Genomic DNA, 14661 nt, shown 5'->3' on the forward strand with positions numbered 1-14661 from the left:
TAGTGAGCACCACTTACGCTGAAACGCTGGGTAAAAGGAGCCAAAACCCATTAGTGCCCAGCGTATATGTGCAAGGGAAAGTAAAATATAGATGTATTTTGTTTCTCTCGTTTTTTAGGCATAATGGGAGAGAAAGTTAATTAAGAGCAGTCGAACTCTGAATTCACTTTTTCTCCCTCAATTACATCGGGTTGTCGGGAAGGAAGCTTTGTCGAACGAGGGTTTCAGAGAAAAAAAAATTTCTCTCACTCGCTCGCAACCTTCGGTAATTTCAATCGCCCTCTGTGCGATCTTGTCTCCAGAACTTGACTCCCTTTCTCTAGCCGTCCCCAGCACCGATGACCTTTGGCGACATCTCTTCCCTCTCTGGCTCCTCCCTCGCTCGCGACGGTCGGCGATTTCAATCGCCCCCTCTGGGACCTCTCCTCGGTGCTTGATTCTCTTCCTCTCGCCGTCCCCAACACCGACGACCGTCGGCGACTTCTCTCCCCTCTCTGCAACCTCTCCGGCTCGATTCGAAAGAAAGTAGAGTAAAAATTGTTTCATGTAAATCGATGGTTATTTTTTTAATATCTTCTTGTAAAAATTGCTTCTTGTTGATTTTGATTTGTTACTTTCCACAAACCGTTCCAATCGACGATCAAATTTTTTTCGAATATGTTCGTGAATTCATTCGAGACCTGAGCAAAACCCAATACCCTTGGGCTGCTTTTATTGGAACTATGTTTCTATTTATTTTTGTTTCTAATTGGTCGGGTACTCTTTTACCTTGGAAAATCATACAGTTACCTCATGGAGAGTTAGCAACACCTACGAATGATATAAATACTACTGTTGCTTTAGCTTTACCCACATTAGTGGCATATTTCTATGCAGGTTGTGATTTTGATATATTGGACTCGTCTAATTGGGGTTTCTAGGGGTTGTTGTTTATAGTTTTTCTTCCCAATTTATGTGAATTTTGGTAGTTATCTTCTAACTTGTTGGGGGTTTAGAGTTGGGTATTGCAGGTTCGGATTTAGCTTTTTTCTGTGTATTCTGTCATTATGGGTTTTGTTTGTGGGAATGAGTGTGTTTTCTGTGGCTGCTAAAGTAGGGGTTTGTTTTTAGGGTTTTAACACTGACTTGTTATTTTTTTTTTGGTATTTTCTCTTTAAGAAACATGACAGATATTTAGAGATATACTGACGTGTATTTGGTAAGGGGGGGGGGGGGGGGGTGGTGGTGTGGGTATGCTTGATTTGCTCATTGAGCAAGTCAATTTGGGTAACAAATTACCCAATAGAGTTTGGAAACACGAAGTTTTCAAAGATTGTGTCTGTATGTTCAATTTGGACACAGCGAACCAAAAGACAGTAGAACAATTGAAAAATCGTGTGAGGACTTGGAAAAAAATCTATATGGTTGTGAGTACATGCCTCAACACTTGCTTTATTAATCAGGCTTTTTAGCATTTTAAACGATAACTTTTCATGTAGGCACATAGAGAAGTCGATAAGTATATGTGGGAAGGTTGTCCACTCTATGAAAAATTGGCTATAGTAGTTGGAAATTCTATTGCCGCGAGGAAAGCGAGTCACTTTCGAATACTGTAGAAAGGACAATGATTGAGGGCATTGATGAAAATGATGCAATTAGGGAGGTCCCAACACCCACCAATATAGAGTCTTCAAGTGATGCTCTTCTGAAAAGTAAAGCACCAAGAAATGATGGGGATAAAACTTCTTCTACTTGGTGTAGGAAGAGATCCTAACCATTAATTGAAAATACTAATAGGATCGTTGAGGCTATTAACAATATGTCATAAACCCTTCTGCAAATCTTTAGTCCCGTAGAACCTCCATGGTTCAAAGCTATCGAGACATTACCTAACTTGCCCAGAGAAGTCAAATTTTGTGCCACAGAGTTGCTCGACACCAAAGCTAAGAAGGATATGTTTATCAAGATGAAACAGGAAGATCAGTATGATTGGTTGATGGCTAAATTCAATGCAATGTAATAGACTTATACAGATGTTGACAGTTGTAACCTATATTTACAAGACACATTTGATTTTGTATGAATGACGTTGATTATTGAGTATTCCTGGTAAATAGTGAATGTGTATTATTGAATGTGTTTGAATCATGTTTTCATTATTGAATGTCTAGTATTGCAGGTACCCATGGATAATCTACCAGATAAGGAGAAAATATGTATTTGTATTGCAGCTTACATAGTTGTAGTTGTCCTTGTCAATTCATACTTCAATGATTGTAATAAGCAAGTACAACATTCTTATCATATGGGTGGTCTATGATATTTAAAAAAAAACATTAGAAAGATTGCTTATTAAATTTTGAAAAGTGTATAGGATGAATCAAATTATTTTTCTCAAGTTGGCTAGAATCTTGAAAAGTAGAGGACTTTTATTTGATACAAGGACAATATATATGGAAGAACAACTTACATATTTTTGTATCATTGTTGGTCAACAACAATCCTATAGTGTCACCTCAGAGATGTTTGAAAAATCAAATTGGACAATTAGTAAGTATTTTATCAAGGTGTTAAATGTTATTATCAAACTACAATCTGATTACATCAAGCGACCTTCAAGACTTACTCATTCAAAGATCTTGAACAGTGATATCTATTATCCATATTTTAAGGTACATGTAAAGTCGTTTGATGAATAATTTTCAGTTACTATAAAAATATATATTTGTATTAATGATTTTTTTATTAGGATTGTATTGGTGTCGTCGATGGTACTCATATTGAAGTACACATCCCATTTGATCAACAAGAAAGATTCTGGAACAGGAAGGGTTTCCTCTCACAAAACGTAATGACAGCATGTACATTTGACATGCAATTTATATATATACTTGCTGGATGGAAGGGATTAGCAACCGATTCACTTGTATTGAAGTCAACATTAACCATAAGCGATAAACTTTATGTTCCTGAAGGTAAATATCGCTTCTCTCTATATAGCCTATTTAAATTTATAATTTTTATTAGATTATAATAGATATATATCTTACTGTAGGCAAATATTATTTGGTAGATGTTGGATATGCAAATCTTCCAGGGTTCTTGGCTCCCTATCGAGGTACTCGTTATCACTTGCAAGAATTTGGAAATAATATTCCTACGAATGAAAGAGAATTATTTAACCGAAGACACTCATCTTTACAGAACACTATCGAGCGTACATTTGGGGCTTTAAAAGCTCGTTTCAAGATATTAAAAGATGTTTCTCCTTTTGATTTTGATGTCCAGGTAAAAATTGTGATTGCTTGTTATGTATTGTATAATTATATACGCATGAAAGATTACATGGATTTATTTGAAGATAAAGAAAATGATTCAAGTGATGATTCTGGTGGAGAACATTGTGAAGATAACAATGATAGTAGTAATGATGTTGAGGATGATGTAGACACTCAAAGAAATACTCAAAGGGAGTCCACAATACAATCTGCAAGAGCATCATATTATGGAGACGTTTTAGCAATTCAGATGTGCAAAATTATTGACTATTATGTTTTAATGCCACTAATTATTTTTTGTGTTGTATTTTTGTATGAACAAATATAATTTTTATATTAAAAATATGATTGAGTTATATTTGTATTATTTTTATTTTTATTATTATGATATTTATATAGTACGCTATATAGTACGATATTTGTATAATTATTTCATATTTAGATATTAAAAAATTAAAATTTGATTACAATTTTAATAATATAAAAGTAAGCATTTGTTTAATTATTATATTTAATATATTTTATTTATTAACTAATATTAATTTAATTTTTTGAAACTAAGATATATCAAAATATTTTATTTAATAAATAATCTATATATACTTGACACCACACTTTTAATTGTGTACACTAACACAAACAAATACTTTACGATATACTTTATTTTGTGAACACTAACACGTATAATTACTTTATATTCGCTCTCACTTTCCCTCATTTGCGGTTCAGACCCGAAAGAAAATACGAAAAAAACGAAATTTAACTTTAGCTTCTGTAATCGTCTGTGTCTCTCCAGATGATCGACATTACAACCAGGTTTTCTCTTTTTGCATTTGCATCTGTGCTTTGCATCGCTTCTTTGTCTCATGGATCTTCATGTTCCTACGGCTGTTCGCCAGGTTCGATCATCTCTGCCTTCAAAGTTAAACAGATCTCATGGAGACCGAGGTCGTTCGCTTTCTTCGCTCTTCAGCATTTGTTTGTTTTATATAATTCCTGATGTTTTTTATTTTTGTTTCTGAATCCTATTCTTGCAGAGCTTTTGTGTACGAAAAGTTTCTCACGGACGCCGAATGCGATCATTTAATTTCGCTTGTTAGTGGGCTTTGTTGATTTTCGTAGGATATCAGAACTATACCTCTTCCATTTTATAATTTCATCATGTAGGAAGGGCAAGCTGAATTGCTCCCTTTTAAAAAAATTGTGGATTGATGTAATTTGCTTGCTGATTAGGCGGAATCGGAGCTCAAAAGATCAGCAGTGGCTGATAGCACTTCAGGCAAAAGCAGTCTCAGTGATGTCCGTACCAGCTCAGGAATGTTTATAGACAAGAGAAAGGTAGTAATCCACTGTTTCTTGGATCGTTTCTTCTCGTTTAGATTGATCATGTATAACCGTCAAATACAGCTTAGTTGAAATCTGGTTTATTTCAAGAGCGTTTTTCTATGTGTCAATTGATGGCTTTAACTTATAAACACTGCAAATTGATGTGTTGTTTTGAACTGCCGTTTCTTTCACAGATCCTTTTGTTCATTTTCCTATATTTGGTTTGGGGACATATTTGGTCAAATGATTGGTACAGCATTTGCTAACTCCGATCAAACCTACACAAGAGCACAATAATTTATTAAAACTAACAAATATTTGAAGCTATAGAATGCAAAACTATGTAATGTTAAGTGATCAAATTCAGCAAGTAACAAGCAAGGAAACCAGTACACAAGCATGACCCCTTTTTCGATTTTTTTTTTTCTGAGATTCTAAACCAGAATTCTAAACCAATGGTGATTAAAAAGGGGGGAAAACGAACAAGGTACTGGTAAGAAAGCAATTAAAAACGAACTAAAACTAGTGATTACTTTCCAAAACTATTCTTCAAACCCTTAGGGTTTAAACAACTTAATTTAGCAGCCACTCCAACCAACCAGAAATTTAGGAGAGCTTCAAGAGGACTTTTAACATTCCTAAGGAGGAATTTTTGGCATAATAATTAGATCAAACAAACAAGGAATGAAGGAAACTCATGCACATGACAAAAAAAGTGATTTCAGCTATTCAATATGAATAAAAAAAAAGGAATTTTGAGGGGTATAATTAAGCTTGAGTAAAAAAAACTTTGTGATTATAAAAATTTTGAATTGAATCCCTCATGATATGAAACATAAGGTGAAACTTATTTGATTAAGGTGAGAACTTGCTGAATTGACTTCAGCCTTTTGCTCCTCTTCAAAACTAGCCAAACCCTTTGTTGCTTGAAGGCTAAATTGAGTTTCCTTCCCACTAAACTTTCATAACTTGATCAAATTTACTTTAAATCTTAGAATTCCAGCTCTAATACCATGTTGAATTCTAGGGTTTAATCTATGGATAACTTGGTTTGAGAAGAAGAAGAAGGAAGAAGAAAAAAGGAAGAAGAGAAGAGAAGATGAGAAGGAGAAGGCAAGAGCACAAGTTGAGGAGAGAAACTTTAGGGGTTAAGAGAGAGCACAAATTTGAACTCCTCCTCTCTTTCTTATTTATATAGGTGGGGGTATGGATGCCCTAATACATAAGAATAAAAAAGAACACTTAAACTAACCACTAATTACAGCTTATCTCACTCACTCTCATAATTACATAGAATACCACTCAAACTACTTCAACAATTACATTTATTTAGTTTTCTTATTTTTGGATGTTGGTTAGACACAAGATGCCCTAAGTCCTGGTGAAACTTCAATCCAAGATTTCATGGTAAAAAACCCTCACATGGTAATTGTGTAAAAAAAATTCAATGCATTATTTAATACATTAATGGGACAAGTCATTTGATCTACATGTGTTCTCTAAAGATTTTTTACATTTTTTATAATTAAAAAAAGGGTGATTGCCTCTAAATAATTTTTTCTTACTTTTGGAGCCATTACAACTTTGGGAACTAGAAGCATGATCAAGCAACAACTGTCTGAATATTCAGGGTTTATTGTTGTAGGGAGCTATCAAGGTATTAAAGTCTTTGCACGTCTCCTATTATAGGTGGTTCATTGATTCTAACATTAATCATTTCTAGGAAGAAAGTTCCCATTCATTCCCTTAATGTTATTGTGAAGTTAGGTCCAAGGCCCATCCCAAAATGACTAGCCAACTTAGGAAACCTTTTTCCCAACTAATAAACTCAAGATCTTTGTACTCACTAATCTATGTGGGACTATTCCTTAACACTCCCCCTCACGTGTGGGTCTTCTTGTGTGGCTCTACAAGTGGATAATTTTAGGTGTAGGCCCTCTTTTGTGGCTATACAAGTGGATAGTTTAGGTGTAGGCCCACATATGAGTACCCGCTCTGATTCCATGTGAAGTTAGGTCCAAGGCCCATCCCAAAATGAATAGCCTACGTAGGAAATCTCTTTCCCAACTAATAAACTCAAGATCTTTGTACTCACCAATCTACGTGGGACTATTCCTTAACAATTATTATTCAAATACACCTACTTTCATAGAATGCATATAATTATATTATCTCCTGCAGAGAATGGTGAGGAAGTGATGCTTAAGATAGCCCTCTTTTTAAAACGTAATTTTTTTACATCAGTGGATTTATAAGTGCATTTTGTCCTCTGTCATAAACAAGGATATGGTGTGTGTAATTTGCCATTTCTGAAAAATTTCTGTTTACCTTTATGTGCACCAAAAAAATTCTAGAGGACCATAACTTTCTGTTAGTTATTTGGGAATTTTTACTTCCCTCATACGTTGCATTTTATTTAAATCTTGAGTTTGGAAAAATGTTCACAACCAGCTGCAAACTGGTTTTACTTTCTTCCATTTTATTAGCAATGGGAATTCGTTTACTTGTGCTTTCCTTTTGCCCTTTTGCACAATCTCATCTTTTGATTATATTTAAACATTTGTGGGAGTGACAATGCTAAGTCATAGCAAAAGGGTGCTTGCAGATCCCATAACCCAAACTGGTTTTAGAGGGTCTTTCATGATTGTGCATGTTGGGCCTAACACATGTGGTTTTAGGTTTATCTATCTAATGCTTACTGCAGCAACCATTGTCTTTGTTTTCTTGTACAACCATCATGAGATTAATATGTTTGTATCACACACTGGCAAACCATTTGGAAACCAGAACTGATGGAATCATCATCAACATTTGTAAATGTTGTGAGCAGTCCCATGTCAGATTTAGCATGATTCACAATTTAGTATTATTACTGTGGTTGGGTGTCTCCACTGTAAGTTTCAACTTTTGAGTTGGCATGGTGTTAAAGCGAAGGTAGAGAAGATATCAAAGATTCCGATGTTGAAGATCTATATTTATGTTTGAAGTCTTTCCATACAAAAACAAATAATTACAGTAATTACAAGTCTTAATTTACATATAAAAAGTTATGTTGGATTTAGTTCCATTATAGATAAAGAAGTATATAGTTATAATGTTAGTATATTTTTCTTTTTTTCTTAAATCTGGTGTTAATTTCTTAGTTAAAATCTTCTTTTCTCCTTTGCTTTTTAAAATGTTGATAACTTTTTTGCATTAAAAAGAAGAAAACAATACAAATAGAAAGGTGATTTACCCAAAGATTACAACAATGAAATGCTGTCTCTAGCAAGATAGTTTGCAAGGCTCTAAATGAGGCACGTGCCTCCATTCCACCGTACATGAGGAGTAGAGGTCAGAAATTTCGTTGAAATTTGAAAAGAAAGTGTGGCACCTATACTCTTCTACTATGAGTTTCTTTCCTTTCATCTTTCTCCTGATTTCCTTGGTTTCTGTGTCTTCTTTTTCTTCTCTAGGTCTTTTCCTTTTGTTAGTGAAATGATGTTAGTGGGAATAGTCCCACATAGCTACGTATTAAGAAAAAATCCAATGGTTATTAGTTATGAAAAGATCTAACTTCGGTTAGTCATTTAGGGATGAACATGGACCTAACTTTAAGATGGTATCCAAACAGGATGTCTACTTTATTGGTTCCAATTTGTCTCCCATTTAATTTATCCACTTTTTAGGCTAGTTGTCCATTTGGATAAGCCTGGATGTGAGAGAGTGTTAGTGAGAATAATCCTATATAGCAAATATTAAGAAAAATTCAATGGTTATTAGTTATGAAAAGATCTAACCTCGGTTAGTCATTTAGGGATGAGCATGGACCTAACTTTAACATGGTATCCAAACAGGATGTCTACTTTATTGGGTCCAATTTGTCTCCCATTTAGTTTATCCACTTTTTAGGCTAGTTGTCCGTTTGCATAAGCCTGGATGTGAGAGACAGTGTTAGTGGGAATAATCCTATATAGCTAAGTGTTAAAAATATCCTTTTGTTAATAGTTGGGAAAAAATTTCTTAGCTTTTGTTAGTCAATTTGGGATGGACCTGGACCTAACTTTAACATGATGAAGGGGAAAAATGTGGGAGATTTTTAGCAAGAAAGCCCCTTAACATCTCTCTTTTATTATCATCCTCCTCTCTTCTTCTTTTCTTCCTCTTCTTTCCTCTTTAGTTTTCTACTTTCTTCATTAACAATTTTGCAAAATTAAAAAAACTCTAACAATGCCACAGAAAGAGAAGGTTATACTAGAGCAAATAAATGAAACTACAGGTCACTAACCAGTAGAAAAAACTAAAAAACAACTATGCTCCCCCTTTTGAGTAATAAAAATCTAAAAAATACCAAAGTATCAGAAAGATCTCACTTTTTTCAAAAAAAAGGTGGAATAGAGAAAATATACTAGCCCAACTTTTGCAATGATTCCATGAAGAAAGGTCTCCAACTCCAAAGCTATTGCAGTAGAGAGGCCTGATCTAAATTCTTCTTCAAGGTTGAGGATCACCTCTGCATCCAATATAGGATCATTTTCAACACTCCATCGCAAGCGGGCCTTCCTCATGGCCCCAAACATACTGATCATTTTAGGTGGATGGAGGCATACCATACCTGCTCTGATATCATGAACAAGGCATCCAACTCAAAAGCTCAAACGTGGAGTGAGAGACCCAACCCAAGTTCTTGTAGTAAGTTGTGGATCACTCTCCATTTAAAAAACATTAAATTTCAAATTAAAAAATTAATTTTTCAAAAAAAAAAAAGTTGTGGATCAATCTAAAACTTATAGCGGACTTTTCAACAGCATCCATCGTTTGATGAGATATTTGGAGGTCTTTCTTGAGTTTACGTATTAATTTCTTCTTAGTAGAGTTTGCTTGACAAAGCTCTTGATAGTTGTACATCTAGTTGGCATAATGAGATGGAAATTGTCAGATTATTCGTTTGTTTTTAAAGAAAAGTGTTAATCAAAATTTTAGTTCTCCTATTTTGCCTCTCTGGCTTGACTATCCAAAAATTGAAGAACTTTAGTTTGAAGTATACTTACACTGCGTGGGAATCATTCATTCAAGGTATGAGGGCCAATCTCCTTTTACAGTTCCTGTTATTTGCTTTGGCAAAAGCTTATTCATAAATTTCCTCTGTCAATTTGTGTTGCCTGAGTTTATTCCTTTCTGAACAAGCAAAAGTTTCTCTGTGATGATAATTAGTTATCTAATTTAATGTGCTAAACATAGTGTTACGACTTGGCTGATCATGAACGCATATTATCTCTCTGTATTCTTATATCTTGTTGGTAGTATCAATCATCTACATTCTGTATAAGTTCTTGTGTCAGTTCTACTAGTGCACATAAGTTCCATATCAGCTAAGTGTTGGGGAAACCTTGGAATTAATATGTTCTGATTATGCTCCCTAACTTTAGTTAGTCATTTTGGGACAGAGAACTAATTAAACCTAGTGTCATAGCCAGTCTAAACTTAATTTTGTTTCTAATGTCCCAATGGACATGAGTGGGGGTGATAGCGGGTAAATGTCCTACACTGGCTATGGGTCCTGGGCATGTGGATACGGAGGGGTTGTAAATGGTTAAAATTCCTACATAGGCTGTGGGGTTTGACAGATCCTGGAGTTTTATAAAGAACTTGTTAGTTTTGTTTTTTACTTGCTGAAATATATTTCCTTGAATAGCACCATTGCTTTAGACTTACTGTATGGTTCTTATAACAGACGTAGCAGGATAGAAGACAAAATTGCTGCATGGTCATTTCTCCCTAAAGGTGCAAAAGTCTTTGAGCTTAGCCACATTTCTTTCCCCTAGAATAAATCTTACATTATTTTTATTTATTTGCTGTCTCTGGGGATCAGAACTGCTGGTTTTAACTCCAGAATTTTTTTTATTTATGGTTGAGGATTCCAAGCAGCTAGTTCAGATTTGCTTTTATTGTTATTTCAGAAAATGGAGAGGACATTACAGGTCTTAAGATATGAACATGGGCAAAAGTATGATCCTCACTATGATTACTTCTCTGACAAGGTTAACATTGCTGGAGGTGGCCGCCGAATTGCTACTGTACTTATGTATCTCACGAATGTGGGGAAAAGGTGGAGAGACAGTGTTTCCTTTTTTCCAGTTTAGATTCCAAATTTAATGTTTTGTAATAAGTTTAGCTTTGGCCAGCTTTTTTTAGGTTTCCCTTGTTTTCTGGACTGAGGCTCCATCATCTTTGCAAGGATACAACTTTTATCTTGTGGAGCTGCTGGGGTCTTGTCACTTTAAATAATAGTATCTTGTTGGTGCTTACAGAAACATCCACATTCTAAAGTGCCTGTGCCTGATGGTAACTCGTCAGAATGTGGCAGGCAGGGAGTTGCAGGTGAGCTCCTGAATTGATTGTGATTGTTAAGGGCATATATATGGTAACTGTCATAGATGCACTATGAATGGTAACTGTTGATTTTTGAGAGGTCCATGTAACCACATGATGGATCAGTACAGAGAAAACATAATTCTTGGGTGATATTCATCACTCAGTCAAGGCACACGGCTTGACTGTTTCTTATGTTTGTAGTTTGTATCTACAATTTCCTCAAGTCAATGCACTTGAACACTGGCCCTCTCTATTTTCAGGGATGAAACCAATGGCATTTTACCTAGAGTGTTAATGAGTTGAGCACAGTAACTTGATTATGCTCTAACATCTTTCGTTCTTGTCTATCTGTCCTTACAAACAATAGTCAAACCACGACGAGGAGATGCTCTTCTTTTCTTCAGTTTATATCCCAATGTAACTCCAGATGCTTTGTAGCATGCATACTGTTTGCCCAGTTATCGAAACTGAGAAGGTGGTCTGCCACTAAATGGATAGATGTGGACTCGTTTGACAAGCTTGTTGATGTTACGGGCACATGCGAATTGTGAACGCCGGGCAGCTCTTGGCGAATGCACGAGTAACCCAGAATATATGGTAGGGTCCGTTGAAGTTCCCGGTAACTGTAGGAGGAGTTGTAAGGTTTGTTAGCCAGTTTCTTTATATGATTATCATTTTATATTGTCATAAAACTATAATACTTGCAGCAAGCTGTATGGGGTTTCCCTGAAACGTGAGAGCCACGTTAAGAGTACATAAAAATGGGTTTGACGTGTGAGGATTGAGGACATACTCGGCACGTCCTCCTCCACTGAATTGAGGAAGTTCTTCCAATACTTCTAAATCTTACCAAGTCCAAATGATGGAGCGGTAGATGCAGAAATCACGAATCTCTATTCACGTCGGACTGTATCTGCACAAAGGACATGACGTAAGACATGTACAGTTGGTAAGTCGGAGCTCTGCGTTTGATTCTTTGTAGCTTCTTCACGTGAACAGAGCTGTTAAGCACATGGAAGCTCTACTTTTAATATTTTTGTGCCCATCTCCTTTCTCACTTGTACTTTGTTCCTGTCTTCCTCAATCCTCACAGAGAATCAAAGGACACGATTCCCAGCCTCGGAAATATTTGATATGGGATTCGGTTGCTTCAAAATCAACTATTTTATACTTGTTCCAGTCTGCCTCACAGAGGAGCAAAGGAGACGATTCCCAGGCTAGGAATTATGTTGCAAGGAGATGAAATTGGCAGTCTCTGCATTTCCATTTGCAATTAAGCAGTGGAGAAGGATAGTACTTTCTAGTTATAAATAATGTGGCAACCAGCAGACAAGCTGAAAAACTGTTGTTGGAAAAAAAAAGAATAGCGACTCAAGCAGCATACTTCTTTTCAATCTTAGAAGGGTAAAAGAATGAGCCAAGTCTTTCGATTCATTCCCATCTTCCATAGAAATGCTAGAAAACGAGACGCGGGTGAGAAGAAAACGCTGGCCTGAGATTGTTACTGGGAGAACAGAATAACTGGATGAGCAGACGATTCCTACAATGGACAAGATGAAATGACACATGGGTCCCACCATTTTTTGTGGATGTGAGCTTTAAGCAGTAGGTCAAGTGAAATCTTTTTCCTTTTCAGTTTTTCTAAGGGACGCGTAGAGGACCCAGTAAGGTTCGCGGTTCAAACCAGGAACAACCAACCAACGGCACCAAATACAACCAAAACAACAGCAGCAGGCGTGCATGAAAAGATTCGAGGATAGCAAAATAGGAAAGAGAACAACTGCTATTTGCGAATGCGACCAGGGAAGGATAAGAGACGGGGTAGGTAAGGTTCGATCATTTTCTTTAATTGGCGAGTGAAAAGCACGGGGAAACAGAGACATTTTCTTGCGTTTTTCACCTCTTCTTCGAAGAGCAAGGAATAGGGAGACGATAAATATGTTAATTGGCTTTTGCAGGTTGGGTAAGCATGGACTCTTACACGTCACCATCTGTAAAACTAAAGCAAAGGCGTGGAAATGGAGTCATCCGGGATGAGATTTAAAATGAACAAAATGAGAAAAGAAGAAAGGGGAGACAGGGAAACAAAAATGATGGAAAAGTTGAATGAATGCTACATGCCATCATTTATTGATATGGGTTCCTTTGTAAGCAGTTAGATGCAGATAAAGGCTGGTAGATTCAGAAAGAGCTTTTGAGCACAAATCCAGAGAGAAAAAGAAAGGGCAATTAAAAGAGGGACCTTCTCGTACAAAGAAGCCAAGCACTGATATTGGTCTTGTTTTTGTGGGTCTTCCTTCAGTCTTCTCAGTTCTCTCTTCCTTCGTTTTTCAACTTTCAGTTTTTTCTTTCAAATGATATCCATTTACTGAAAGGGGACTCTAATATCCTAAAAACCAGATTGGAATCCCTATAGGTGGAAGCAAAAGTGTCATGGAAGTGAGCCAGTTGCAAAGGAGATGGTTTGATCTGACAGCGTCTCTTTTCCATGAGGTTAGTCTTTAAGTGATTTTTTTTTTATGTACGTTTATTTGCATCTATCGTCGACTTTTTCTATTTTATTAGAGATGATTTTGATCGGTGTTTTTGCCTGTGAGAAGGGATTTCTGGATGATCAGTACACACAACTGCAGCAGCTGCAAGATGAAAGCAACCCGGATTTTGTGGTCGAGGTTGTGTCTCTTTTCTTTGATGATTCAGAGAGGCTTCTCAACGATTTGGCGACAGCCCTGTGAGAAATCTTTCTGTTCCATCTCTGATTTGTGATCTAGTTACGGTTTAATATGGTGACACTGGGCAGAAACAAAAAACTAACTTACCAGCTGTCGTTTGGCTTTTGTCTGGCTTTCTTCCAAAGAGATCTGCCGGTTGTAGATTTCAGAAAGGTGGATGGCCATGTTCATCAGTTGAAGGGCAGCAGCTCCAGGTTTTTCTCTTCACCCACCACCATAGGTTTCTGCACGCTTGTTCGATGTTATGCCTCATCTCGATGAAACTGATTTTAGAACTTACATCGATTATTCTAATGAATTTCTCTATCAGAAATCTGAGCATCAAGTCCATGTTAGATACAGTCCCAGATATCTAAGGAAGCGGACTTTGATTAGCTTGATGCTCTTGAACAATAAAGAGAGAAGGGAAAAGGGTAAATGACCTCAACATGAAATTGACCGATGATGTTTTTCTGTGTGAGCAGCATTGGTGCACAGAGAGTTAAAAATGTCTGTATTGAATTTCGCAACTACTGCGAGGAGAATAACAGAGAAGGGTTAGTGTTTTTTCTCTCCTAAATTGGAACCCAATAATTTTTTGTGGGTTGTGAGAAAATATGGTTCTTGTTGTCTAGATGTTGGAGATGTCTACAACAAGTGAAACATGAATACGCCCTGGTGAAGAGCAAGCTCGAATCTCTATTTAGGGTGAGTAGATTGAACATGGCTTTACCAAGGTAAAACAATTGGAACTGACAGAAATCTAACAAATTTCCCTGTTCCCTTGTTCTGGTGTCTTTCAGCTGGAGCAAGAGATAGTAGCAGCTGGTGGGTCAGTTCCCATGATGGAATAGCAGCTCTCCTTTACACTACTGGTGGGGTGGTGTGAAATGTAAAAAAAGCTCTGGATTTTGTTTACAGTAGGTGTGGGAGATGAAATGTACTATGCCACTGTATTTGATCCATTTACTAGATTGTTTTGTGAAGGGTTAGAAACTCTGCGAGCTCTGAAA

General features: G+C 36.4%; 1 protein-coding gene and 1 long non-coding RNA gene across 4 annotated transcripts; both read left to right on the forward strand.

The window, feature by feature from the left end:
* Nucleotides 1-3993: 3993 nt before the first annotated feature.
* Nucleotides 3994-4329, forward strand: LOC137960046 (uncharacterized). Its single transcript, XR_011114108.1, has 3 exons — nucleotides 3994-4073; nucleotides 4157-4205; nucleotides 4295-4329. It is a non-coding gene; the product is annotated as an uncharacterized lncRNA (long non-coding RNA).
* A 179-nt stretch (nucleotides 4330-4508) lies between these two features.
* LOC137960044 (histidine-containing phosphotransfer protein 1-like) lies at nucleotides 4509-14661 on the forward strand. 3 transcript variants are annotated; one of them, XM_068807508.1, is made up of 14 exons: nucleotides 4510-4595; nucleotides 10297-10346; nucleotides 10523-10671; nucleotides 10874-10943; nucleotides 11305-11534; nucleotides 11645-11886; nucleotides 12031-12762; nucleotides 12896-13223; nucleotides 13338-13430; nucleotides 13538-13668; nucleotides 13795-13863; nucleotides 14134-14205; nucleotides 14284-14356; nucleotides 14452-14661. In XM_068807508.1, the coding sequence occupies exons 9-14, from the start codon at nucleotides 13371-13373 to the stop codon at nucleotides 14500-14502; spliced, it is 456 nt and encodes a 151-aa protein (XP_068663609.1). In that variant the 5' UTR covers nucleotides 4510-4595; nucleotides 10297-10346; nucleotides 10523-10671; nucleotides 10874-10943; nucleotides 11305-11534; nucleotides 11645-11886; nucleotides 12031-12762; nucleotides 12896-13223; nucleotides 13338-13370; the 3' UTR covers nucleotides 14503-14661. The 3 variants fall into 3 exon arrangements, with proteins under 3 accessions (XP_068663611.1, XP_068663609.1, XP_068663610.1); XM_068807510.1 differs by having other exon boundaries at nucleotides 4509-4595; nucleotides 10874-11534; nucleotides 13354-13430; XM_068807509.1 differs by lacking the exons at nucleotides 4510-4595; nucleotides 10297-10346; nucleotides 10523-10671; nucleotides 10874-10943 and having other exon boundaries at nucleotides 11232-11534; nucleotides 12031-12758.

Source organism: Aristolochia californica, unplaced genomic scaffold (assembly GCF_029961685.1).
Source record: "Aristolochia californica isolate CCGP_79_NKW_82.1479 unplaced genomic scaffold, dmAriCali1.0.hap1 SCAF_3, whole genome shotgun sequence".
Taxonomy (NCBI): domain Eukaryota; kingdom Viridiplantae; phylum Streptophyta; class Magnoliopsida; order Piperales; family Aristolochiaceae; genus Aristolochia; species Aristolochia californica.

Coding starts and splice junctions, on each gene's coding strand:
- LOC137960044 (XM_068807510.1), top strand. CDS start 13,371: ATGGAAGTGAGCCAGTTGCAAAGGAGATGGTTTGATCTGACAGCGTCT. Junction 13,669..13,794: donor AACGATTTGGCGACAGCCCT/GTGAGAAATCTT, acceptor TTTCTTCCAAAG/AGATCTGCCGGTTGTAGATT. Junction 14,206..14,283: donor GAGGAGAATAACAGAGAAGG/GTTAGTGTTTTT, acceptor CTTGTTGTCTAG/ATGTTGGAGATGTCTACAAC.